The following is a 27,349-nucleotide window of genomic DNA, read 5'->3' as shown; positions in this document are numbered from 1 at the left end:
ACGTTACCACCATGATGCTTCAGCTTTTGGTTAAAATGAACAATATTTCAAAATTAAACACTTCACTTTTAAATGAATTATAAAGCAAATAGCATTTGTATAAAAATACTATTTATAATGTTATATAAAATACATTTTTATTTAAAAAAAAATTACTTATACTTTTTTTAAATGAACAAAGTATAAACATTCATGTAATATAATCACATAATTAATTTTTACATTTTAAAAATTTTTATTTTGTTATTCCATTTACCTTGGTTTTTATTCTACATTTGTACGCAGTATTTATTTTTTATTATTATAAACCAACTGTGAACTTGTACGTTTGTTTTAATTTTAAATTTACAAAAAGGTTTTTTTTTAATAAACATTTTCATAAATGTGTCATTGTCCCATGCAGTGGAAAGCTTAAACTGATCTGTGTTTTGCTCTCATTGATATATCAATACTTTTAAATGATTGTTTTTAGTCCTTATTTGATATTGTCTGTATTTTTTGTTATATGGCCTTGGCAACTAGCTGAAATAAAATACCTAAAAATGAGCCTGATTTGAAATTGAATGTAGACACCCAAGGCGGTAGATTGTAAGCGTTTGGTTCTTTGAATGTGAATAATAGGCAATATAATAACGTCCATTCCTCCATGTGGACTCTTTTCTTTGTCGCAGGTGTTCTTTGCCTCAGTCAGATCAGGAGGCAGCAGCCAAGTTTTCTTCATGACCTTGAACAGAAACTCCATGATGAATTGGTAATTCATCCCCGCCCTTCCCTGCATTGTATCTGTGGACCTTTTCTACTTTATTGAAAAGTGTGAAAAAAGGAAAGACAGGAAAATCCAGGTGCGCTGGATAATCTGACGGACGGCAAAAAGACCAAACCTTGCTGGGACCTACTCAGAAGAGTCAAAGACAAACCCAAAATCCACACGCCTCCCCCCCAACAACAAGGGGTGACCGAGAAGAACAACCGATCTGCGTTATTTTTATGGCTCTTTTACTAACATGCGTGGGGTTCTGGTGTTTTTGTCCTTACAAATCTCTATCTAGATTCTTCTGATGGTGAAGACTGGAAATATGGGGAATGAAACCCACAGAGTAGAGTGAATATTTGTACTGTTAAGACACTTTTCGACAAAAATTCAGTAAACCTCCCTTGCGGGATGAATCCATTGAGGCTGGTTTGTGTGATCAACCCTTTTTCTTTTTTATGTTTCGGCTTGGAATGCACACAGATGTTTGTGTCATGTGGATATCACTCTAATGTCTGATATTTAAGACTTGTATGATACTTTGCCACATTATGTTGGAGCAGACACACTTCGGGCTGTCCACAGAATGCCTTAAATATGAATTCGCAAAGCTGCTCGTTTTTATTTTCAAGTCCATAATATATCGTCGTTCATGCGTATTTCTGTAAGGAAAGGAAAATGCTACTTTTTTTTGGATGGAAATTGATGCCTGCTGATATGGACGTATAATGGAACTATATAATGATTCTGAATATTCATTCTGTGCATTCCTAGTTTATCCCAAAGCTCTATAGTATTCACATTTGGAGCCTGTGGTTTGGCACTGTTTTCCTTGTGCTCAGGGAGACGGTGCTGTAGATCACACCGTTTTCCATTCATTTCCATTGACTTTACAACTTATGTTAAGGGCGATTTAAAGGGATAGTTCACTCTAAAATTTCAATTCTGCTCTCGTGCCATTCCAAAACTGTTCAACACATTAAAAGACAAGTTTATCAGACTGTTCAAGTTGCTTTCTTAAATTGCAAACCAATAAAAGTATTCAGTGTGTACTATATTGCTAGTTTCTGAAGCCAAATGATTTGTGTGAGGAACGGGCTCAAAAAAGTTCTGGTCACAAATAACATCCTGGACATTGACAGAAGTATTCGAGAGACAATAATCCACATGGATTGGATTATTTCAGTGAAACTGGTCTGCTATTCTTGAACGCTTTATCACCACAGTGCTAGGAAACAGTCTTAATACTTTAAGTGACTGGTAAATACTACAGAGCTTTCTGTTGAAACATAAAAAAGTACATTTCGAGTATCACGGTTTCTGTAAGAGTGTATGAACGATGAGATGTAATGCTTTCCACCAATGATACAAAAATGACCATTAACATACCAGCAATCTCAATTGTTTTCGTATCAGGAGTAAGAAGTGTCATTTAGAAGAAGAATGTGCTGCAGTTTTGTATTTTTAAGTTTCATTTTCTCATGACTTTCAGCAAAGTGCAATAAAGGCCAAGGGAATCGAGCCTGGTGAGTCGATTGCTCACCTCTCCTCATGATGGATCTCCAACTCTTTCTAGAGGGACATGCACTAGCACCCTCTGTAAATATCCACTTCCGTTTTGGAAAAAAGTCCTGCCTCCGAATCGAATGCATAGGAACTGTGAGGATGTGACAGAAATGTGTGACGCTGTTTGTGGTTCTATAAGATCCACCTCCTTCTCTGTGTGAATCACATGAATCAGTGAAGGGTAGTGTTTTGTGAGTAGAGCTTCCTTTTAGGCTACCTCGTTTCTGTTCACCTGTTGGATCGGTTCAGTTTTCCATGTGGGTATTGACTATTGATGCCGTAAATCAAACCTTTGTAAGTAACACAAGGCAATATTACAGATCGTAGTTTGAAGAGGCAAATATTTATTCTCTGGCAGGGGGAGGGATTGTGTCTTTTTGAAATGCAACCAGTAGATCAGTGAATTTTCAGCGTTATTCAATTATAATAGGTATTTTCAATTGGCGATGAGGATGTTGTAATTAAAAAAAAAATGTAAAATAAGGCTATGTTGTCATTCCATGTAGATTCAGAGGTGATTTGAGTGTAGAGTGCCAGACAGAGATATTCAGAAATGGACAAAAAAATGAATGAATAAATAAATCTTGGTGCAATGTCTTGTTTAACAGCCAAATCAAGCCTACACTTCACATGAGGGTGATCCTTCACCTTTTTCTGATTTTAAGGGAAAGCTTTTACTTTTTCTTTTTTTGGTCCCCTAAAAACATGCTCAGTAATTTATTTGTACATTTTCCTTTTTTTTTTTTTAATCCAATACTACTGTCATCACCGCCATGCCAAGAATTGTATTTTACTCATTAATTTTATCAATTTTCTTTCTTCTTTTTTTTTTTTTTTTTATACCAAGCACACAACTGACATTATTTCTTTAAGTCCACTTTATATAACAACATTGCATTTTTAGGATTACACATACACAAAAATGCCTCTACCTGCAGAATCGCCAATTAATAGACTTGAAGTCCTTCCAAATGATGTGGCATTTTATTCAAATAGGAATCATGAAATAACAGTCCTTTATATACTTTTATATATTTTCATTACAGTTCTGTAAGGGCAATAGTGTGAAATTCACTTGACACCACAAGCATCTTTTGAGACTTTGTGTTTTTTGTCCATCAAACTGTGAACTGTGTGGATGTGTGTGTGTGTGTGCAGGTTCATTTGGTTTATCAACACGGCCGTGAGGTCGGTTGATTTCTTCATCTCTGGTGCACCACCTTCATCGGTGGAAAGTCTTTTGATGTGTGCTTGACCTCATTTTCTTTCTTAATATGGACATTAATACTGTAAGTACATCCTTTATATTCAGGCCGAGTGAGTCGTTGTTTTATTTCTGTATTTCTCTTTTTTTTGTGTGTGTATTAAAATTTGAGATTTATAGCACAACCAAGCATTCTGGATATTGGCTGTTATTTTTATGGTTGTTCCAGTGTGTGTGTGTGTGTGTGTGTGTGTGTGTGGGTGTGATTTTAAACATCCTTTTTTTAAGCCTGTAATTCCACAAGTTAAAGTAGAAATGCAGGCATTTTGACACTTAAACAATAAAATGGCGAGGTTTCAAGATTACAAGCCTTCTGTTATAGACGTTTGAAGCTGAAACTGGGCATATCATGCTTTGTTCAAAACATATGCAGGCTGTAGTATTTTATAAATAGATTTTTAAGGCTATTAAACTAGAATTTTGTTCCAAATGTAACTTTAAATGTAGCCTGGACTTTTAAGAGAAGGTGATCTCATCTAATCTGTGCCTAGTCCATGTAGTGGGTGTTACATTTTATTGCTTACAATTTATTACATATTGTAAATCAAACAAACAACAAAGTCACTGAAATCCCCTTTGTGTCATCCACAAAAGAGCTGAATCTTCTAAAGCAAATATTTTATGGTTGTAAAACTTTTTACAATCCAGTTTTCTTGATATCCTGATCCATTTTATTTATTGTTTTGTACTGTGCTTTAATGCTGGTATCTGTATTTAGAAAGCAGCAGTGTTATTGCTGCTTCTTTTTTAAAGGGATTGTTTTCTTTAGCTGTGTTCTGGATTAGTTTGTCTTAGAGAAATTTGAAATCTATATTATAATGTCAGAGATGCTTTAATATGAGTGCTTTATTTTACCTTTTTGTTTGTTTTCTTATTTTAATGCAGTATTGTCCAGTGCTCTTTCTTTTTGAAATAAATTCACCCCTGATAACTGCAAAAATGTTATATAATAGGGTTGTTTGTGGATCTATTCTAGTCTTGGTAACCAATACTCAGTGTTTATGTTTAAAGAGGAAAATGGCAGAGAGAAGACTGCATATCAAATGTGATGGCAAAGCAGGTCGGTGGATCAGTCTAGAAAAGCTATAGCAATAATGAGCATTACTGCTTCTGTCAGACGTCATGTTAGACCCTTTTCTACTTTGACTGAAGCTCCTATTTTTTGATCTCATTCAGAGAGAGCCGAGCGTTTCTGAATGAGAGTGTGAAATGGAAAAATGGAAATATTTCAGATTTTGGAAACTCACCCAGTGTGTTCACTTGTCACCTAAAACAGACAGTTTCTTTGCTTTAAAAAATAATAATAATAAATTGACACATCAAACCAGACCGTGTGTGCTGTTATATTTTATTCTTATAATAATTTCTGTAATATTCATTTATAATAAGAATTAATAAGTTAAATCACTTGCATATAAAATAGATTGTTTATTTTCATAATCGTTCGAATTGTTTTGTTTCGTATGCAATTTGGATTTGTTATACAAGACTTTTTAACCAATGTAATCTTTAAGATATAATGCTATTCTGAATGTACTTTTCTGAAATAGTTCAAATACAAGACCAGTACTAGAAAGCCTTCGTGTTATAAATTAGTTTTGACTAATTTATAGTATTATATGACTACAAAATATGACTTGTGTATAGCCTGTTGTCAGCCAAAAGTTTGTAAGCGGTCTGCACCAAGGCTGCATTTATTTATTAAAACAAATATTGTTAAACATTATTACAATATTCACCAAGTGTTCTTTTTTAATATATATTAAGGTGCATTTTTTTCTGTTACGGCAAAGCATCATCTTCAGCAGCCATTACTTCAGTCTTCAGTGTCACGTGATCCTTCAGAAAACATCTCGCAAGCATGAACTTATTCTTCCATTTTGGCCGACAGTCTATATATAGCCTACATAGTGGCTAAAAATGCCATTTGAAGTAAAAGCGGCATCCTAAGCGCTGAGAGGCACTAAGCGCAAACTACAGGCCCGGTCCATCCTCGCGTCCGCAGAAGAAGAGGAATCCCGCCCACTGTACGGATGCCGCATTAAAATTGGCCGCGCTTGCGCGTTGACGTTCCTTTTTTTCTTGGAAGTAAGTGCTGCATGGAGCGTGTTTGAACTGTGACGAAAAATTACACAGAACTTTCCTGCCTTCGCGTTGTCTTGAAAACGCCGTCGGGCTCGACCGCGTGCGTCCCGCCGTTGAACGTAACCGGCTCGTCTCGAGAAAGCGTGTCGCGGTGGTTCTTTAAGGAGCGGCTCTCTAGTTCGCAGGCCGCGAGCAAGCACGGCACAGCACGCGCGAGGCCTTTCCCCGCGCGCAGCGACTTAACTGAAAAGAGGCACGTGAGGAACTTTGGCTAAACCGCACGAGAGCCGTTTCCCCCGCTTTGTTTGTTACGTTGTAGTTTACCGGTCGTGGTCGTTGTCGTGTAATGCGTATTTCAAATATTTGTTACACGGAAGAACGGGGCGTTAGCCTCTTAGCCGAGTCATTGATCAGCGGCGAAACCACGTTGACGTGCGCCACGCGAATTAGACACGTTTCGCGCGGTTTACGGTTTGATTTTCTGTAAACGGTTACGTGGTATTAACGAGTGTTACTGTTTTAGTGAGTGTTTCTGCTTAAAGCGTTTTAACTTGCATTAGCATACCTACCGTTAGCCAAAAGAGGGTCCACCTGGCCTGGTTCGGCGTGGTCTTTGTGTTAATTGTGTGCAAAATAACGACCGGAAAGTGTCATTTGTGGCTCGTTGAGCATTTTAACGATACGTTTCGCAGCGTAAACAACTGTTAGTTGCAGTTTAGTCGAGTTTAGACTTTTAGTTGAATCGGATCCGTTATGTAGTGAAATTGGAGCAGCATGATGCGGCAGGTTTGTCTGCTAGTGCAAACAAAAATCGATTTGCATGTATTTAGGAGTTGAATTTATTTATTTTTAGTGAATGGGTTACTGGTAAACTGTTTTGTTTTTTTTATTTATCTTGCGCTATTACGTTAGTAAGCCTGACTATAGCCAACTCATTCAGTGGAAAGTTTGCTCATTTGCACGTGACTTAACCATGATGTTATGTGATTGCAACCATTTTAAATAAAACGTTGTTTTTTTCTCCCCAGTGCCCCTTGTTTAGATCCCCATCATGGCAGATCCAGATCTTGATTTCACCAGCGGAGATGCCGGGGCTTCAGCCACCTACCCCATGCAGTGCAGCGCCCTGCGCAAGAACGGATTCGTGGTTCTGAAGGGTCGCCCCTGCAAAATTGTGGAAATGTCCACTTCTAAGACTGGCAAGCACGGGCATGCAAAGGTAATGTCGCGTCGTTCTTTTGCGTGGCTGTTTTTAACCTAGTGCTAGCTGTTAGCGTGTTAAGCGCTTCAATCTTTGTTTGCAGGTTCACCTGGTTGGAATTGACATTTTCACAAACAAGAAGTATGAAGATATCTGCCCCTCCACCCACAACATGGATGTGCCTAACACCAAAAGAAATGACTACCAGGTGAGATGTGCATGGCTTTGTAGGGGGAAATGCTCAAGCATGTTTTTGTTATTAACCTACCCAAAAATTCTCCTGACATTTAGTTGTATAATAAAGGCTTTTTCTTTTTTTAATTCAGATAAACATACTTTAATTTACTGTTCCTGATTTTGTTGAATGATGTTTTGGTAATTGGCAGGAAAATTTTATTTGCTAGTTTTAGGTAAGGTTATTGTTTTGGTTTGGATTTCAAGCAGTATTGCAGAATTTGTGGGTGGTGCACATGCTTATATTTTAGTATGTCCCAATCTCATAGTATATAATTACATATTTGTGTGTATGATATACTACACACTACTTTTTTTTTTTTTTTTTTTTTCTGCAACGTATTTGGTTGTCTGACAACCTTTTTCCACCGGGGCAATTAAGTGATACTCAAACTTTTAATGATGTTTTAGATTCTTATTCCTTTTTTCTTATTCTTTTGCTCTGCTAGCTGGTTGACATCAGCGAGGGATTCCTCTCTCTTATGATGGACAACGGAGATGTGCGTGAAGACCTGCGTGTGCCAGAAGGTGACCTGGGAAAAGAAATCGAAAGCAAATTTGCAGCTGGTGAAGAGATGTTGGTACGTGCATCAGTTTGAATGAATGAGTTTAGTGCTTTTGCTGTGCTTGGGGGTGTTTTGTCATCGTAGCCCACTCATTGTTTTCTTTGTTTGGCAGGTTACTGTGCTTTCAGCTATGGGCGAAGAATCTGCAGTGGCTGTCAAACCCATGACCAAATAGGAAGAAAGACTGGGCTGCTCAGGCTGCAACATGCTACACTTTAACAAATCTCTTGCATTTGTTTTTTTGGTTTTATTTGTCACCAAAGCTATGGCCTTCACAAGCAACCTCAAAAAAATTTTTGTTGTGATTGTATTCCTTTTTTCTTCTCCTTCCAATACTGTGCTGGACTTGTCGGGTCAGTTGGCATTCTCTCGGGTAAGAGGTTTAATACTGTCAGTGTGTTTACCCCAACCGCCCCCATCTTTTTTTTTTTTTTTAACTCCCCCCTGAAGTTTTAACCACTTACATTCCTGAACGTTAAATAATGGGATCCATATTTTTTTGTATTTTTGAATTTCTTAATGGTAATTAGTGTGCAGGATTTACGCAAGGTGTTGTGAAGAGAGGAAACTCCAACTGACACTGAAATTTATCTTTTTTTTTTTCCCTCCTCCTCTGGGTGCCATACTTTTTACTTTTGTCTCTTCACATGATCTATGCCGTGCTGGCACTAGTTAATTTCTCTCAATTGAATGCCCTCCCTCCTGCCCCAAAGTGAGATGCACACTGGTAGTTGGCACTTCCTTCTACTTGCAGTACTTTAAAAGTACCTTCTCAAGTAAAACCGCTATGACCGAGAATAAACTCCAGCGAAATGTCCCCCTTAAATGCCAGTCTATAATTGTTCAGAAGTGGAAAGGATGTGATGGCCATGTGCGAATACCTCTGTAAACACAATAGCAGCCAGCTTGATTTTGGCTGTCATTGATGACCTTAAATAAAGTGTTGAAGCCTGTATTTGTCTCCAGGTAGGCTCTTATCAGTGCTGCCCCAAAATGAGCTTGAGGACTAAATCTTTGTGAGTTCTAATCTTCCTTTGTTCACTCGAGGCCTTTGTCACATGACTGGAGAGAGCAAAAAAAAAAATAAACACTTGATTACCCTTTTTTTTTTTTTTTTTTTTTTTTTTTTTTTAAGACACACTTGATCAGTATTAAAACAATATCCAGAAGGCTGGTTAAAGGTTCCTTTCAGTTGCGTCATATTTTTCATCTGTTTTTCATGTTTAACGCATGTAAAATTATTAGCCTGTGGTGAATGAATATCCTACTTATGTATGTTTAGGAAAAAAATTCCTAGTCCCACTGTGTCTGTGGTCATTCAGGAAAAGTCCATTTAAAAGGAGAAAAAAGGTACTCAAGGTCTAAAAATAGAAAGTCGTGGGTAGTCAACATTCAAAGTGGATCAAAATGATTTATCGAAGTTGTCCTAAAACGTTAAACAAAAATGTGCTGCAACTTTGAATACAATATTTGGTTCACTTCAAATGTCTGTTTATTGGTATGAGTTTGGGTTTCTCACAGCAGTGTTTAGTAGCTTAACCTGCAATGTTTGTTCTCAAAGTAAGGTGGTAAACTATACATGTATTAAAATGTTTCTAACATCTATTGTATGGTTTTAAATGTTATATTAAAGAACTTAAATAGGCAAAATGACATGTGGTTTTAGAAAGCGAGGACGATAACTGGGAAAGAAAGACCCGAAAGCTTTGTAGGGTTTGACTGCCAAATCCTCTGCATGGGAGGAGCCAAACGTTCATTTCTCGTTTGTGGCCTGGTGCCCAGACAAGACTGACTGAATGAAAGTATTGCAGTCCAGCATTGGAGAGGGAAGCCTGGTTTATACTCCGCGCGAGCGCGAAGGTGCGCGCGGCAAAACATGACGTCATCGCAGAGTGGGCTACAGCGCGCGACGCCTCTGGTCACGTGTCTGCGCGCACGGCATTTACATCATTTTCCTCGCGGCACCGCTTCCGAAGATGCACGAATTCAAGGCGGCTCTGGCCAAACAGGCACGTGTGTACCGGCGTGTATGTGAAAGCCCAATCAGCTCCTGATTAATGAAATAAAATATTTTCTTTAATTTAGATGTTATTAGTAGCCTATATGTATACCATTCTTTTTTCTTTCTTTTGCAGTGTGGATGTGGAGCCAAATGACCCCACAACCAAATGAGTTTGAAGGAATATATATATTTAACTATAACAATATTTTCACGCTGGGGAGCCAGGCGAAAGTATAAACAAGGCTAGACATGTGGCACTGCAGTCTATTTAAACTGAAACTTCATCTACCTACTGGCTCTCACTGAGTGCTTTCTCAGAGACAGAGCGAATTGTATGTTGAGTAACGTAAATAAATCAAATGGATAAAGTTTCCAGTTTTGCAGCTGAGCAACATTGAAATGAAGATTTTATCCAAACATGAATATGTACATATTGAATTTGTTCAAGAGCAGAAATCTGCCCAATAACTGGCAAGTCAGGTTGTGTCTGTGTAATTCCTGGGGCCTCACCCAATTTTGTCTTGGTGTGTCTGAACAATGATGTAAGGATGAGTCATGTTTTCTTAGTAGGTAAGCAGAGACCAGTCTCTCCAGTCTCTATTGAGTGCATGTACACGTGAAAGTTTGAATAGCCTATTTGTGGTTTATGTTTTTGTCATGTTAATAGTATGTCAAGCCAGTTACATTCATATTACAATAACTACAGAGCCATGCAGCAGGTCTGTTTTAAATGCTTAAGTATACACAATATGAAATAATATAATTGCCAAAAGCCATACATAACTCCTAAATGTTCGCATTTACATGGTGAAACAACTGCTATATTTTTCAATAATATACATTTTTTTATATTCTACAAATCTCTTCATACTCAAAATGAACAATTTTCGTGAATCGGTTCTTTCGAGCAGTTTGTTTCAAAGAACCGGTTAAAAAAAAGATTCTTTCACGTCAGAATTAACGTTTGACCAGTGTGGCATACATCGCAATAATAGCAGGTAGTTATCATTCATTAAGGCGTTTATTGTAATATTACGTTTTGTCCAAGTTCCTGTAGCTTTGATTCTGAAACCTAAATCTATTTATAAACTAAATATAATTTGCTTTGATATTAAATACATTTTAATCTCGTGAGTCGTAACTGAAAAAGGCTGTTTCGTATGTTCTGATAAAACGTTATAATTACACCGTTTTATTGTAACGTTCTGTTATTATGCTTACGTTTAACTGATTCAGCTGACTCGTCTGATCCGACTCATTACGATTCATCACAAATCGGACGTCGCTGCATTAATGGCAGCCAATCAAATTAGAGATAATACTGTGAACTCTTGCGTAGACCTACGTCACTTCCTCTTTCACGCCAACCTCACCAAGATGGCACCGGTATGTGTCGACCGGAGACCGGTCTTTATGTTTAAATGCTTTTTAGTTTTTGTTTTGTGTGGTTAAAACACGAGATGCATCACATTTCTATGAATTATGTTATCCAGAGTTAGTTTTTGCAAAAGGGACAATGAAATAACCCATTAGTTCGACTTCTAGTGGGAGACACGTGGATGAGCATTTTAGCTTTAAAGAACCATCAAACGTATTTGGTTAAAATAAGAGAGAGAATTACAGTAGTGCGTTTCATAATGCGTTTATTAGTTTAAGGTTGTTAACTTTATACAGAAGTATGACTTACGAACGCAGGAAAAATTAGAAAATGGTTGTTTAATGTAGGGTTTACGTAAAAATACAACATTTGTTTCTTTAGAAAAGGCACACCGCTGTGAAAAAGAATAAAAAGGGAGCTTCCTGGAAGTTCACCCTTGATTGTACTCACCCTGTGGAGGATGGGATCCTTGACTCTGCCAACTTTGTAAGTTGTATTAAAAAACATTTTTTGATAGAAACACGTGACTCCTATTTATGGTCAGGGTTCTCGCGGGCACGGAAAGATGAAAATGTAATAAAATTAATATACATGGTATAAAGTCCTTAACATTTCTGTACTGAAACAAAAGGTTGTTTCATTGGCTAGATAATCAAATTAATGCTTTATTTGTTCCTGTTATTTGGATCTAGAATTTAAATGGTTCTTTTTAAATCTGTTTCTCTAAGTACATTTAAGATGAGGTTTTTTTGTTTGTTTCTTTGTTTTAAAGTATCCTTTACTGAACATAAATCATCATGATGATGATTAGTTGCATCACTAATGCTGCGCCCTAACTAGGGTTCCCTTCCCTAGTTAAATGCCTAGGGTTCTCTTCCCTAGTGGTCATGCTGTTTTATTACTAACAGGAAACCTTTCTGAAAGAGAAGGTGAAGGTTAATGGCAAAACAGGCAACTTGGGAAATGTAGTGCAAATTGCACGTCAGAAGAACAAAATCAGCGTCACATCAGAGAAGCAGTTCTCTAAAAGGTGAGATTCGATTCAGCAGGCTTATGTTTATTATTAGTGATCTTTCTAAAGTTTTTGTATGTGTATATTAACATCTTTGTTCCTCAGGTATCTTAAGTACCTCACAAAGAAGTACCTGAAGAAGAACAACCTCAGAGACTGGCTCAGGGTGGTGGCGTCAGACAAGGAGAGCTACGAGCTGCGCTACTTCCAGATCAGTCAGGATGATGAGTCTGATGCTGATGAATGAAAGCTCTGTCTTGACATATGTTTGTGTATCGATGGTCCTGTATGAGCTGTCACATCTTCAAACGCAGGACTGTATGTTTTGATAACTGCTTTGTAAATAAAAAGATACACGGAAATGTTGTCATGTTTGATTTTTTTCCGTGGTAGTAAATGTTTCATGTACCCGTGGAGCAAGGGTGGAAGAGTTAAAGATTTGTTAAACATGTTGCCAGTGTTGTCTGATTAATAGAGATTATTGCAGTGATGAAACGACCTGTAAATCATTACAGTAGTAACAATCATTGCAGGAGTGTTTTTGCAATGTCGTTCAAATTATGTTTGTCACAGTGTAGTTTGTAATGTCATGAATGCTGACTTGTTCAGGAATTTTGGGCAAATGCATTTATCAAACGGCTTTTAATCATTTCTGAAGAAATGATTAGAAGTGAAATAATACAGTGCTCCTTTTTGTTCCATATTTTTTCAAATGACCAAACGTTATTTTAATTTAAAAAAATGGTACAAAGCCCGTATTTAGACCGTATATAAGAATATTGAACTTGAACAACATATGTTGTGTTGCAATGAAATTGTTTTAAATGTAAATGATTGTTTAAATTTGTTGCAAAATTTTCTGACCGTTGATTATGTAGCGATAGAATTAAATTATATAGTGATACTAGTTGCCCTTTAACTTTACATTGTTTAAAAAAAACATGAATAGCTAAAATGCTTTCATGCTCACAATGATATACACTATTACAAGAGTTAAAGCTATCACTGGCAATGATACCGATCTTTAACCTTGTTAACTTAAAGTTAAACTTAATGCTATCATTTGTGGGATAATACATTGACATATTCTTCACCTAAAGTCAAAGGTTAGTGAAAATCTTATCAATAGACAGGTCTGGAATTAAATGCATTTGCACTGATATGGGTGACTTTGTTATAAAGACCTTCGGTGTGAAAGGTAGCCAGAATTTGAGCCTTAAGCCTGTTACCAAGATGTTATCTAATGCTCTGCACAGAGAAGAGACTGAAGCAGCACAATGGACCAGCATTGGGAGGAAACGTATTGGAGAGAGATTTCGTGCTACTTTGGCAGGACTTCTGGAGTTGGAGGTCCTGAGAGTCAGGCACAAAATAATGGTGGAGACAGCCCTGGGAAAAAGCAAAGTCGAATCTGACGTTTCAGCATCAACGATTATCAATCAAAGACAGCATGATCATTGGGTGGATAAAGACTCATTCAGACTTAAACTCAAGCGCAGTTTTTCTGAAGAAGCTGTTGAAGAGCCTAGAAAATCTAGAGTACTTTGGTCATGTTCGAGTCATTCATCTGAAGACCTGCTTCATCATCAGTGTCCGATGGAAAAAAGGTGGCATGACCAAGAACTGGAAAGTCGGTCAAGAACAAGCTCGGGTTTTTGCGACTATGGGGATGTTTTTATTCCTTCTAACTGTGATGATACCATCAGCTCTCTCTCCACCTCACTGGCCTCCTTGAAATACAAAAGCACTCTCGGAGAGGGAGAATATGTGATGGGTGAGGAACCTCAGGAGAGCCGACCCACTGTATTACGAGAGCACAGAGGAGTTCAATCCCATTTCTTAGACGAGACGATTCCTGAAGATAGTTTCCGATCTGTTGCAGATCTGTATCCAGACTCGCACTGGCCAGATGTTTCAGACATACTTCAATCCAAAGTTGTCTTGCAACCCACCTACTGTTCTGATCTTCCAGGTCACCAGGGCATGGAAGTGTATCGCTATCCCAGTCCACTGCATGCTGTGGCCCTGCAAAGTCCACTATATGCACCGCAAAGCCCCCTGAACAACAGGAATAAGAATGGAAGACATTTTTCTGGGAGCCCTACAAGCTTCTTACTGAGACCGGGCTTGAAGGTTTCAGAACATTCATGCTGTCTTGCAAAATCCACCTATTTATCATCCAACTTGCTAAGGAAACAAACCAATTCTTTGGGCAGGAAAATGCACTTTGGGAAGCATAGACGTGAAGAGATCATTCTGAAACGAGCCAGAGTTCAATGTCACAATCATAGCTCTGCACCAAGAGATGGAGGAATGACTTCACGGCCAAACAGAGTCATGCACTGCACCAGCTCATTAAACAAAAACAAACCATCCTTCTATTCTTTTCAGTCCACACATCTGCAGAGAAACAGAGAAGATGTGTGAGACTGCAATGAGCAAAGCTTCCACCATTCGAGCTATGAAACTTACAAAACGTTCCCATGAGACAAATACTTGCTTTGACGAACCTGTGCAGAGTCTTCAAAGGGATCCAAAGCTGCAAATTAAGGACATGATGTACGAGAGACATGCAAAAGACAAAAAAATAAACACTGTTCGTAAATGCATTAAACATTCCTTCATTGTATGTGATCATTCAGCGTGATTAAACATTGCATGTAAAAACATTAAGTTTCCCTCGTGATTAAATCATTGTTATGTGGCAATAATTTATTTAACTGAACAAATTAATGTCATGTTCATGCTGATTTCGTTTATTTTCTCGTGCTGCAACTCCACGGGCTCATTCATTTTTACTAAACCTATCCATTCATATCCACCAGATGTCAGCAGAGATTTGTTTTTATTATTATTATTATTTCAAGTTAACTGTAGCCTATAGCTGTGCACGTGTAAAAAAAAAAAAGCCATTTTAAATATTTTGTAATCCCTGCTATGTTTTGCTCACTCTATCTGCATTTCTAACAAAAACCAAACCACGTACAGGCCACACGTACAATATTTTGTCTCCTTTTAAAGTCAACTAAACTTTGACAGCTTCAGTTATGTACAAAAATAATATTGTTCCACTGACCTAGCCTAGTTGGCGAAGACTCAGGTTTGTTCTAAAGAAATGCCAGACAAGAGCTTTTTCTTCAGAACATTGTCTTAGTGGGGAAAAAACAATCATCTTTGTGATCCTGCTGTTTTCACAGAAATTGTGGAATAACATATACTGCTGTGTGTGTGTCAACAAGTCAGAAGCAACGAAGCAGAAGCTATAAAATGTGTCTGACATGGTTTTAATGTGGGAGTCAAGGCCATGTAAAGGAAATATTTGAAAGACAATACTGCATAGCCAAAACCAATTTCGACACATATTACGGAGCACAACATTTTTTTTTTGAGTAGTCATATCTTGATTCTATGATATAACTGTGATCTGTCCCTATTGAAAAAAAAAACAGAATATACTGGTTAGGTATGTTTCGAAGCTGGGATGCTGGTTTAAGTTAGTGCTTTGCTGGTTTATGCTGTTTTTAAGATGGGTGGACCAGTTTAGGACCAGCACATGGCCAGCTAAGGACCAGTTTAAACGAACAAAGGACCAGTTCAAATGAGCGTCCCAGTTGAACCAGCATGAACTGTTTATTTCAACAGTATCCCCGACAAAACGTGGGAATGAAGGCCACCGCGTGTTATACATTTAACTGTAATTTTTGATCCTGCTTAAATTTTATTTCCTCCATCCCACTGGGCCGCAATGGTGCATTTGTTATGCATTTTTGATGATGATGCAGTTGAGCTGCCTGTAACTCAAGATCCGTAAGATCCGAATATTATTTGAACTTATTCTTCTCAGTTTGCTCTTTAATTGAAGTTGCACTATTTGCAAACTAACAAACGACCCTGGAGAACACCAGATACATACGCAAGTTACACTATATAACTCAAACAACACACATATTTGAAGTAATCGCGCTTCATTTTTAAAAACAACGAATACCAGCACAATTAAGTAGTACGCCAAGTTAGTTCAGGTATGCATAGGTCACTATGGGATACTTTTTATGTAATTTCAAATGCACTGGAAAAATAATTAAAAACAATTTTCACAAAAACGTAATGACACGTACATAACATTGAATTTTGAAGACTGAAAAAGCTATAGTATACACAAATATATATATTTGAGAAATTTTGAAAGATTGACTTGACATAGCATGGAAAAGATGTGGTGTTTGGTCAACCTATATTATCCTTGTTGAAAGCACTTTTTTTTTCTTTTTTTGCAGAATAATCGTGTTCACTGTTGCAATGAGAGCGTTGCAAACACTTGCTGGATTCTGGCATGCTGTCACCATGGCGATACTTTTGTTTCCTGTGGAACCTGAGATCCATTTGAGTCTCCGCCATTGAAGTTGAGTGGCAGGGTAATTAAAAATTAATTAAACGCATAGACAAGAATTACTACAATAATAATGAAACTGATGGCTTTGTGTCTCTAGGACACATGTCTATTTGGGAGGCTATTCAGTCAGCTACCAGCTGAGTTTGTCAGTGATCTTGTTTACCTCTCAAACTACAATGAATGCGCTGCAACAAGTTTATTTGATTAACTGTGTGCTATACTCGCGGTCTATTTTCTGATTATGACAGTAACCGATGTTGGAGTTCTTCAAGTGTAGTACATTTCTACAAGCCATTTCTATAAGCCTTTTGCTTATTTGTGAATCATCTTGCACATTCGCACTACTTTAATGACCCATATTGGATGTTATCTGTCTTGGTAAAGTAGGCAGTAGATTTTAAACTCTTTGTTTAATCCATATCACCAGTCTCACCAGGGGAATGTAAAGCATGCAGCCTACATTGACTTAACAGAGTATGTCAATCGAAAACAGTCCAGAAAGCTAGGCAGCTGTTGAATGGCGAACACATCTTTTAATAATGAACTCTCCTCTGATCACAAGGAGAAAAGCCTAAATAATTCACAACGTCTCCGCTTTATGTCCCCTGCCGTCTCTACAAGCTTTGCCTGGATTCCTTCTGTACCGCTGGACATAATGGAGAATAGAGTGTAAAATCCCCACTGGTGAGTTTTTGCTCCTTTTCTGCCAAGGAAAAATGTTTTTGATTTGAAACTGGACACTTCTATTTCTGTTTCGCAGAGCTATTTGTTTTACCAGAGTGGACAGAGCAGTTGCAGGCTTTACTTTGGCTCAAGTTGGAGAAAATTGTATTTTCTATGTCTGTTTTAACAGCGATTCATTTATGGCTCAGCTCAGTATAGCACTCCTTAGTTTAACGTTCAGCTCTCCCTTGAGAAAGATCCTAATTAATTTTATATATGAAAGGTTACCAGTTGCACAGTTTCAATGACTTATTGCATTCCAATTTAACTATGCATACAGATATATATTTGGATTAAATGCAGGAGACAAATGCAAAATGTGGGGATTTTTTGAAGTAAAATGCTGATGTTAAACGTGAAGTTTAAGCACACTATTCCAGTGTTTATTCTAATAAACTATTGAGGATAGCATAGCATTCTTTGACACTGCATGTTGTCACATTAGCTGTATGACAATGGAACTGACCAAGGTGCTGAAAAAATGGTCAAGAAAAACAAACTTAATTTCTGTGTTTACAAGGCATCACTGTTCAAATGCCTGGTGTTTAAATTCAAACGTGTCTAGAAACCCCGCAACATGAAATAATGATGTAATTTCCTTCTGAACTTCATGACTGGCCGAAAGCAGACTTCTAACTTTAGCTTATACTAATTTTATGGCTTGGGTATCATATTGTTTCTGTTACAAGAAACAGCATTTTGCAGGAGCTCTGTGTAAATGTAAGTGCACTGATGTCTGGCTTCTCTCTTTATATATACGTTCTTCCTTTTAATCTGTTTCCTATCCCTTGCTCTGGAGCCTGATGACATCAATTCTTTTGTCAGGAGTAAATGTATTCAGAGATCCCTTTTCAAGACTTCATGAATCATTTCTACACATAGAAGATGAGAGCCAGTCTTTATCTTATATACTTGGCTATAAACTGTAAAGAGTGTTTACTGTGCACATATTATTACTTTTTATATTTGAAAAATTGTAGCCTATTTGTATTCTGTGTGCTGGAATGCTCGATTTTCTCGCTGTTTAATGCTTAAATACTTTTCCATATCCATTTATTCACTTACTTCAGGCAGGTGAAATGAGAAACAGAAAAACGTATGGGTTACTCAGACCACAATATAATTATAATGTCTATAATACGGCGCTATTACGGAGACACCTGAGAGAGTTTGACATCTGGTCTCTCACTTTTATTTTCTCCAAAGATAATGCGGATATAACTTCCCTCCGTATCTGACATCATCTGGTAAATCGCTGTCAGCCTTGCTTCAATTCCCCCCGGTTTGATAACAAATGAGATATTGTCAGGTTGTATGAAACAGATCCTGCAGGCACTGACAGAGCAGTGGGACTGGTAATTACCAACAGGCAGATCCAGCAGATCTTGGGTCTGTGACGGCAACTGCAGCTTGTCTCGGTGAACGGCAGGCCTGCATTAGATTGAAGGAAACAAGATAGCGCTGTGTGGTGATGCTATCTGCGAAGGGAAAAACAAAAGAAGACCGTGAGGAACATGGTGAATTGAAGCAGATGGAGGCTGACATAGCAGATGACAGTTTATAAATAGGCCTCATGCAGATATAGGCCGAAGAAATATAGGGAAATTATGACATTAAATGTCAAAGGTGTCAAAATGTCAAAAAACTTAAAAAAAAATTACTAAAACTAATTTAAACTAAATTAACATAGAGGCAAAAAATATAAAACCTGTGTCTCAGTGATACTAAAATTACACTGATTTTAAAATGCATTCAGATAGCAACATTTCTATAGTGAATATACATTTTGTCCTAAAATATGTTGTTGCCATGTAAACAGGAATATGTCATTAAATTGTTTTTTAGTGCTATGAACAATTAATCATGATTAACTGCTTACAAAAAAGTTTAATAAGGAAAATATGTATGTTTTCTGTGTATATATATGATGTATATATAAGCACACACACATACAGTATATATTGAGAGAATATTTACATATATGTACATTTATATTTTTATATTCATATACTTTACATTATAAATATATTTAATTTATTAACATATTTTTTTCTAAACTATATAAATGCATGCGTGTGTATATACATTATAAATATTCACACACATATATTATGTAAACAAAAACATTTAATTTGGATGCAACGGTGAATAATCGTTTGACAGCACTATTTTACAGTATATATATTTTTCATATAATAATAATAATAATATAATAATAATACTATTGTTTTGTTTTAGTAAAACTGATCCTTTTGTGTGAATGTATATGCTAAATATTCAAGAATTTTCAATTCTGACAGGAATAATCTTAAATATTGCAATTTTTAATCTTAAATATTGCCTAATCTTAAATATTGCAATTTTTAAAACATATATAATATATAAAAATAATTCTACAACTTAAAAAAGACTATTAAATATGTATTATAGCATGTTTTATCGTTTTATCTATTAATCTAGTTAGTAATATGATACATATTCTGTTTCTTTATAAAAAAAAAACTATAGGTATACAGTATAAAAATGTTTAATTATTGTTCACACTAGTTCTACGCCTGTCTGTTACAGTATGTTATTTCAACATTTATATCATAAAGTACCTATTTGGTTTTGTTTACAGACCTCAGTACTGTTTCTCCAGGCTGAAATATGACATTCTGTTCACATTGTTCTCTCTATTAGTATATCATTGTCCACTAGATATCTGATGCTCTCCATATGCTAATCTGCAAGTTTAATGAGACGTGCCACCATAGCAACATTTCACCTAAGTGAATGAAAGGACACTTTCTATTGTTCGACTATTGTAACATGTTGCTCTGCAGTATTAAACCCAGCATGATGCTTTGTCTGAGTCAATTAGGTTTCACTATCTGTGGATGATATGCGATTTACATGCTTTCCTCTTTTTGTAGGATGTCATTGCCGATTCAGTGTAGAACACTATGATGATTGACCAGCTCATGGATCCTCTTTGAGACAGGGTGTGTGTGTGTGTGTGTCTGTGTGTGTGTGTGAAAGAGAGAGACAGAGAGAGAGACAGGAGGGAGGTAAGAATAAAGCAGGAGACACTCATACAAGACAAGTTTAGAGGAAACACCTGGAACGAGACCCTGAGGACAAACCTCACCCTTCTTTTATCCGAGTCTTCCTGGGCTGGAGGATGAGCGCTGTCTTTGCTAAACTGGACCCCAGGAGAATCGAGTGGGAGTCATCTTGGTATGGACTCCACTCACGAATCCTGCGCACTAAACCTGTGGACTCCATGCAGGAGGGTTCGGGTGACCTGCATGGCACCAGGCTGGCCCGTGTGCTCACTACAGTGGACCTGGTGTCACTTGGGGTGGGCAGCTGCGTGGGCACAGGCATGTATGTGGTCGCTGGGCTTGTGGCCAAAGAAATGGCGGGACCTGGAGTGATCTTGTCCTTCATCATTGCTGCTGTGGCATCCATTCTGTCAGGTGAGACTTCAAATTCTTCAAATTTAAATGTAAAGTTCACAAAGCCAATAATATGTGTGTGTGTGTGTGTGTGTGTGTATATATATATATATATATATATATATATATGTGTGTGTGTGTGTGTGTGTGTGTGTACCAAGAACAATCTATCAATTTGAATGAAATGAAATACGAAGTAGAAAAGAGAAATTAATAAATAGATAATAATAAAGTTAATGTTTAAATTATAGGCCTGTAAATATGCCATATTACCATAATTATTTTCTATTTAACAGAAAATAAAAGCATAAGACTATATGTTATTTTAAAACATTAAGATTTTTCAGCATGAGTTAAAAATATTAATACTTTTACATTGACCAAGAAAACTAAATTACATAAAATATGAATTACATTTTGCCTAATGAATGGAAAAAATTACAATAATTTCTAGGGGTGCCAAAAATTGTGTCCAGAGTGCATTTGAGAAAAATATTTAGTTTTTTAAATTCTTATTGTTTAATGAAAGGTTAGATTTTTGTGATTTTCTTAAAATAAAAGATGCATATTCATATTAACAATGCATATTCATTTTCACAGCCTTCTTTGATCGTATTTACTTATATAAATAATAATAGGAAATTCTACATTTAACTATATTTATAAATAATGTTACATTGCCAGTAAAATTTTAAACATGGTGAACAATGAATTGCTTTTCCCTAATAATCAGAAAATCAAAGCACATATAAGCAACAAGCTGAGACTTAAATTGACACCCCCAAACGGCCACATGCATAAAATTCCAGACGTTGACTTTAACTGTATTTCTGCGTTATGAACTTGTCAAACAGCTAATCACAGTGATTTTCACACAGGCGTCTGCTATGCTGAGTTTGGAGTGAGAGTCCCCAAGACGACAGGCTCCGCCTACACGTACAGTTATGTCACAGTGGGGGAATTTGTGGCCTTTTTCATCGGATGGAATCTCATTTTGGAGTATTTGATTGGCACAGCAGCGGGGGCCAGTGCACTGAGCAGCATGTTCGACTCTTTAGCCAATCACACCATCAGCCGCTTCATGATCAACCATCTTGGAACGCTGAATGGCCTGGGTGAGTAACCAGATACTAAAATCACTTGTGTGGTTGGTGTGTGGATGGCTTCATCCGTCCTTTATTTGTCTGTCTGGTTCCAGGTAAGGGAGAGGAATCTTATCCAGACCTGCTGGCTCTGCTGATAGCTATGCTAGTGACGGTGATTGTGGGTTTAGGGGTGAAGAACTCTGTGAGCTTCAATAATGTGCTCAATGTTGTTAACCTGGTCGTGTGGGTCTTTATGGTGATTGCTGGACTGTTTTTCCTTTCTGGATCCAACTGGGAGGATGGGAGGTTTCTGCCCTATGGCTGGTCAGGGGTAAGATTGTTGACTGTGTGGAAATGTAAATGCTTTACTCTGTTTGTCTTTATTGAATGTGTTGTTTAGAAATGAGCATTTTGTTATAACATTGATTATTTACTATGTGCTTTGTAGGTCATGCAAGGAGCTGCAACCTGTTTCTACGCCTTCATTGGCTTTGATATTATCGCCACCACAGGAGAAGAAGCCAAGAGCCCAGACACTTCCATTCCATACGCTATAACAGCGTCTCTCGTCACCTGTCTCACAGCGTATGTCTCTGTGAGTGCACTGACTCCTCTCATACACGTACACTGAACTGAGAAGGATATTATGTTTAATCGCATAATCATCTTTAACAGGTTTAGCTAATATTATATGACTAAATAAATTCTGGTAATAACTTTAATAATAGGTGGAAAGTAAGAAACTGTACAGTGTTGTTTTAATACAAAATAAACATTTACAAGATATTTTAATTATTTCCTCTGTTTTAAATACAAAGTGAATTATTTATTTTTGCAAAATTACTTAATGCATTTTTGTTGCATTAATAATAACATTATGAGAACATAAAGTGATTTTCAAAATTATTTCAAAATTATATCATTAATTACTTAACAACAACCCTTTTGTTGTTCCAAACCTTTAAGACCTGGGTTTATCTACAGAACACAAATTAAAATATTTTAGATGAGATCCGAGAGCTTTCTGACACCCTGTAGACAGGAAATCAACTGACATGTTCAGATATACTTTTTGTGTTCTAATTAAACAAAAATAACTAGTTAAAAAAGTTCTATTTTTATGTGTTAGACAATGACACCAAAAATGTCCTTATAACACGATTGATATCCTTGCTACCTTTCTGGGTCCTGAAAGTGTCGGTTGCATTGCTTTCTATGGAGGATCAGAAAGCTGTCATCAAAAATATCTTAATTTGTGTTCTGAAGAAGTCTTATAAAAGTCTTATAACACGAGGGTAATTAATAACAGAATTCTCTTTTGAGTGAATGTGCATTGTACCATTGGAATTTGAATATTGAATTATTAAAGGACAAACACTGCAGGAAAAATAGGTGTATGCAAGTATTTCAGCCTATATTGCACATTCAACATTTCAATGAATCATTCAAGCACTTCAGAGCTGGCTTTTAATTTATTTAAGCTCTATTCTGATCCCTAGAGCTGAAGACCTCTGCTCATCCTTTTTCAAATATTAATCTGAAAGCAATTTGCTTTTTACTCTCCTGAGACAGATGAAATGCATCGTGAGTTTTCTTATTGTTTAGTGGAATTGGATGAATCAGGCACACTTTGAAATAAGGACTGAGATTGTGTCCTAAAAGACATTTGGTGAAAAACTGCCACATAATAAGCATTTGACTTGTTTATATGTCTTAGGTGAGCGTGATTCTGACATTGCTGGTGCCTTTTAACCTGATTGATGGCGATGCCCCGCTGATGGAGATGTTTGCCGTTCATGGCTTCCTGGCAGGGAAGTATATTGTAGCTGTGGGCGCTGTGGCAGGGCTCACTGTCAGTCTGCTGGGATCTCTGTTTCCTATGCCCAGAGTCATCTATGCCATGGCAGGAGATGGGCTGCTTTTTAGGTATTTGTGTACATGCTTTTCTTTTTTATGCTATCCATGTTTACAAGCTTTTTATCCCAAGTTTGTTTCAGCGGTTAGTGCCATTAAAGTGGTTTTGCTAATATTTTTAAATTAGATTTAGTTTTTATCTTTTCTGTTTTCAGTTTAACTTTTTTGTAATTTTGTTGTTGGTTCAAACTGTTATTAGTTGCTATTGTTGTTTTATTGTAAATATGTCTATGTAGTTTTTAATCACAAAAATTGTGCAGCCCTACAAACACATAAAGCAAACTCAGATTTTTTAAATTAAATTTTAAATCACAAATGCTAATTTATTTATAATTTTTTAAGTTTCTTTCTTTCTTTCTTTCTTTCTTTCTTTCTTTCTTTCTTTCTTTCTTTCTTTCTTTCTTTCCTAAAAATTTAAATGTTTTTTAGTTAAAGTTTTAGTTTTTTTTTTAAATGCTGATATAGTTTTTAGTCACAAAACAAAACACAAAGATTCAAACTTAGAATGTTTTAAATACAGTTTTAGTACCTTTTTTTAAGATTTTTAAATTTATTTATTTTAATATGCACACAAATAATATTTAGGCTATATTAGATTTCAACTGTTCAGTTTTACAAACATGTCAATCCTGGATTTAAAAAAAATATATATATATTTTATCAGCATTACAGTTTTTATCAGAAAACATTAGATTTGTTTTGTGATTATGTTGAACGTTTTTGCACGTTTATTAGTTTTAGTTCATTTAATTTTAGTAAAAATGAAAGATGGGAAATGTTATCTTGGCAGTAACCAAAATGAAATGATGAATTTTTAAAGTATTTAATTTTATTTCAGTGGACGTTGATTTTATGAAACAAAAATGTTTTCGTTTTTTTGCTATTTATAATAACTGTGGCTTGTTTGTGTGTGCGCCAGGTTCCTGTCCTTTGTGAGTCCCCACACAGAGACGCCTGTGGTGGCCTGTGCCGTCTCCGGCTCCCTGGCTGCTCTGTTGGCTCTTCTGGTGAGTCTGAGGGACCTGATCGAGATGATGTCCATCGGCACACTGCTGGCCTACACGCTGGTGTCGGTGTGTGTGCTGCTTCTGCGATATCAGCCCGACAGGGACGGCTTCACCAGTTTCCTCACCGAGGAGGAGGAGGAGGAGCGCAAGAGGAAGGAGGAAATGATGGCTGCTAGCGAGAAAGACATGAACTCACCTGGTGGAGAAGAGTACGCCAACAACCCCTGTGGGGCCAAAAACCTCCCCTCCAAAGGAGACGACGAAACTCTGATTGAAAAGTCAGACTCTGGTGGCTATCAGTCGGATAGCTCTGGCTACGGCGTCGGAGATAACAGCACTGAGGTGGACGACTCCAATAATCTCTTCAAACGCATTTTGGGGTCTCATTATTACACTGTACGGATGCGTTTGGGTCTGCCGAACTTGGGCGATCGGCCCACACCTGCAACAGGACGTACTGTTACTTCCTGTGTCCTCCTTTTCTTCATCTTGACCTTCTTTCTCTGGACGCTTGTCATCTATGGCTTCGACCGGGTCTCAGGAGGAGCTCGCTGGGCAATATTACCTTTTATAATGACTGTGATTGTCCTCATGGTTGCTTTGGTTATCATTATACTCCGGCAACCCGAGAACCCTAAAAAGCTGCCCTACATGGCCCCCTGTGTGCCCTTTGTGCCCACCGCCGCCATGCTGGTGAACATTTACCTCATGCTCAAACTCTCCAGCATCACCTGGGTGCGCTTTGTGGTGTGGTGCTCAATAGGTAAGACAGAGCTTCTCTTATGTACGCTACTTATTAGGAATACATGTTGAAATTGAAAAAAAAAACTGTTTTAACTTAGCATGATTATTAAATTAAAGCATTACAACGATTAAAGCAAAGGCTACAATTAAAGTCAATAAATATACAGTATGTGTTGCATTTTAAGCACAGAAATGTTCTTACACACAAGCAACTCATTAATCAACTCATCAACAAAAAATTTAAATGAAGAAATTAAGAGCTAATTTTCGCTTCTTTTTTTCTTTAGTTTTATATTTTGATTATAAATATATTGTTTAAATAAAATGTTTAATCATCTGAAAGAATATTTTGTGATAGTGGTAGTAGTAGTTTTCATACTATTAGTAATTATCATTATTATTACTAAATCATGAAATATTGCTTTATTATCATTTAACATTTGTGAAATGAATCTAATAAATTATTTCATTTTACAGGAAATCCTTAAAATAGTAATATTTTTAAATAATAATATATAGTAATAATAGTTAAATTTAAGTTAAAAATATAAAAACTTTATATTTTTATATACATGAATATATTCTATATATTATATGTTTATAATAATTTTTTTAAAGAAATATCACTATAATATTTGACTGTAAAATAAGGTGTTATAATACCTTATTTTATATACCTTATTTAGTATAATAAGGTATTATTTACATATATTATTTATATAGTTTGTGTTTACTATATATATATATATATATATATATATATATATATATATATATATATATATATTATATATATATATATATATACATGCATTACTTACAGTTATTTACAATTTTATTAATATATTATTTATTTGTTATTAAATGGTATTATGCTACTTTATTATTTCACTGTAAAATAAAATATATTTATTTGTTGTAGCCATACATAACCTCATAAACTTGGAATGTTTTTGGCATCAATTACCTTTATTTTGATGTATTTTATTCAGTTTATTTTTTAAATATCGCATTTGAAATCACAATCACAATTTTTATCTGCAAATCATGCAGCTCTACTCCATATACTCCTAATCATCTGTAAAAGCCCATTTACACCAAGAATTATATCGTAAGTGATGACCATATAAGATGCACGCTATAGCATTGTCATCTGCCTATTTAAAACCTCTTAGAAAAGCTCTCTAAGATCAGTGGATTCTGGTTGGCTATACATTTTTCATCATAATTTGAAAGCATAGTAATTCATAATTCATCACATATTCCTTTATGATGTTAATGTTATAATCATGTTGTGCGTTGTAGAATTAGAAAGATTGTTTAAACTATAGTTGCCCTCATCCTTGATGTGAAAGGGCCGTAACTGACCTCATCTCTTCATGCTACAGGTGTGCTGATCTATTTTAGTTACGGGATGTGGAACAGCTCACTGGAACTCAGCGCTAGAGAGGAAGCAGCTCACGCCAGCTCCTACCAGAGGTACGACACAGAGGTGGACGACAGCTTCAATGTGGAGGAAGACCTCCCTCCTCAGGATGAAGAAGAGGACGGACAGTACCAGGGCTGGGCGGCTGAGGAGCGCGGCTATCAGTACCAGAAACACTACCAGCAGCACTATGAGGAACAGACACCGTCCAACAGTCACAGAAGCAAAGGCAGGACCAATAAAGGCTTTGAGGAGCTGGTCAATGAAGAGCATTCACCTGAGTGAGCAATATACACTAAGCTATTTTCACAGTTTAGGTTGGATTTGGGTGACCATGATTTTGGAAAATACAGTATGTTCCTGATCAATGCCACAATACTGTAATAAAGGCAAAAGTTAATTTAAACATACTGTTGGTAATATATTTTTAAACAAAGAAAAATCACTGCAAGGATTCATCTATATATTTTTTTTTTCCCCAATACATATGAGATTAGTATAAAAAAGCAAGTCTGTATATAAATAGAACATTAAAAATACATACTTTTTTAGCCTCAG

The 27,349-nt window shown here is 36.5% G+C and overlaps 4 protein-coding genes across 14 annotated transcripts in view; all 4 read left to right on the top strand.

Moving 5' to 3' along the window:
• The window catches only part of tnikb (TRAF2 and NCK interacting kinase b), a 52,534-nt gene extending 47,624 nt beyond the window's left edge, over positions 1-4,910 (top strand). For all 10 annotated transcript variants that reach the window (XM_043225928.1, XM_043225927.1, XM_043225930.1 and 7 more), the window contains one exon: positions 672-4,910. In XM_043225928.1, coding sequence (XP_043081863.1) covers positions 672-755 — 84 coding nt within the window. In that variant the 3' untranslated portion in view covers positions 756-4,910. The remainder of the gene's footprint in view (positions 1-671) is intronic.
• Positions 4,911-5,541: 631 nt separating this feature from the next.
• Positions 5,542-8,620, top strand: eif5a (eukaryotic translation initiation factor 5A). 2 transcript variants are annotated; one of them, XM_043226493.1, is made up of 5 exons: positions 5,542-5,669; positions 6,695-6,885; positions 6,971-7,075; positions 7,551-7,682; positions 7,780-8,620. In XM_043226493.1, the coding sequence occupies exons 2-5, from the start codon at positions 6,718-6,720 to the stop codon at positions 7,840-7,842; spliced, it is 468 nt and encodes a 155-aa protein (XP_043082428.1). In that variant the 5' UTR covers positions 5,542-5,669; positions 6,695-6,717; the 3' UTR covers positions 7,843-8,620. The 2 variants fall into 2 exon arrangements, with proteins under 2 accessions (XP_043082428.1, XP_043082427.1); XM_043226492.1 differs by lacking the exon at positions 5,542-5,669 and adding an exon at positions 5,697-5,919.
• A 2,305-nt stretch (positions 8,621-10,925) lies between these two features.
• On the top strand, positions 10,926-12,421 carry rpl22l1 (ribosomal protein L22-like 1). Its single transcript, XM_043226494.1, has 4 exons — positions 10,926-11,055; positions 11,429-11,533; positions 11,956-12,077; positions 12,165-12,421. The coding sequence occupies exons 1-4, from the start codon at positions 10,963-10,965 to the stop codon at positions 12,304-12,306; spliced, it is 462 nt and encodes a 153-aa protein (XP_043082429.1). The 5' UTR covers positions 10,926-10,962; the 3' UTR covers positions 12,307-12,421.
• Positions 12,422-19,738: 7,317 nt separating this feature from the next.
• On the top strand, positions 19,739-27,297 carry slc7a14b (solute carrier family 7 member 14b). Its single transcript, XM_043225779.1, has 7 exons — positions 19,739-20,636; positions 21,494-21,730; positions 21,814-22,031; positions 22,149-22,295; positions 23,418-23,626; positions 24,534-25,384; positions 26,754-27,297. Exons 1-7 carry the CDS (start codon positions 20,339-20,341, stop codon positions 27,074-27,076), a joined length of 2,283 nt encoding a protein of 760 aa, XP_043081714.1. The 5' UTR covers positions 19,739-20,338; the 3' UTR covers positions 27,077-27,297.
• The last annotated feature ends 52 nt before the right edge of the window (positions 27,298-27,349 follow it).

The sequence above is a fragment of the Puntigrus tetrazona genome, chromosome 24 (genome assembly GCF_018831695.1).
Source record: "Puntigrus tetrazona isolate hp1 chromosome 24, ASM1883169v1, whole genome shotgun sequence".
Taxonomy (NCBI): domain Eukaryota; kingdom Metazoa; phylum Chordata; class Actinopteri; order Cypriniformes; family Cyprinidae; genus Puntigrus; species Puntigrus tetrazona.
This window is presented reverse-complemented; position numbering and strand designations above follow the sequence as displayed.

What these genes read in the sequence shown, in the direction of transcription:
- eif5a (XM_043226493.1), top strand. Translation starts at nt 6,718, where the DNA reads ATGGCAGATCCAGATCTTGATTTCACCAGCGGAGATGCCGGGGCTTCA. An exon ending in GCAAGCACGGGCATGCAAAG is followed by an intron (nt 6,886 to 6,970) that starts GTAATGTCGCGT and finishes CTTTGTTTGCAG; the next exon opens with GTTCACCTGGTTGGAATTGA. An exon ending in CCAAAAGAAATGACTACCAG is followed by an intron (nt 7,076 to 7,550) that starts GTGAGATGTGCA and finishes TTGCTCTGCTAG; the next exon opens with CTGGTTGACATCAGCGAGGG.
- slc7a14b (XM_043225779.1), top strand. Translation starts at nt 20,339, where the DNA reads ATGAGCGCTGTCTTTGCTAAACTGGACCCCAGGAGAATCGAGTGGGAG. An exon ending in TGGAACGCTGAATGGCCTGG is followed by an intron (nt 21,731 to 21,813) that starts GTGAGTAACCAG and finishes GTCTGGTTCCAG; the next exon opens with GTAAGGGAGAGGAATCTTAT. An exon ending in GGAGATGGGCTGCTTTTTAG is followed by an intron (nt 23,627 to 24,533) that starts GTATTTGTGTAC and finishes TGTGTGCGCCAG; the next exon opens with GTTCCTGTCCTTTGTGAGTC.
- rpl22l1 (XM_043226494.1), top strand. Translation starts at nt 10,963, where the DNA reads ATGGCAGCCAATCAAATTAGAGATAATACTGTGAACTCTTGCGTAGAC. An exon ending in ACCTCACCAAGATGGCACCG is followed by an intron (nt 11,056 to 11,428) that starts GTATGTGTCGAC and finishes TTGTTTCTTTAG; the next exon opens with AAAAGGCACACCGCTGTGAA. An exon ending in TCCTTGACTCTGCCAACTTT is followed by an intron (nt 11,534 to 11,955) that starts GTAAGTTGTATT and finishes TATTACTAACAG; the next exon opens with GAAACCTTTCTGAAAGAGAA.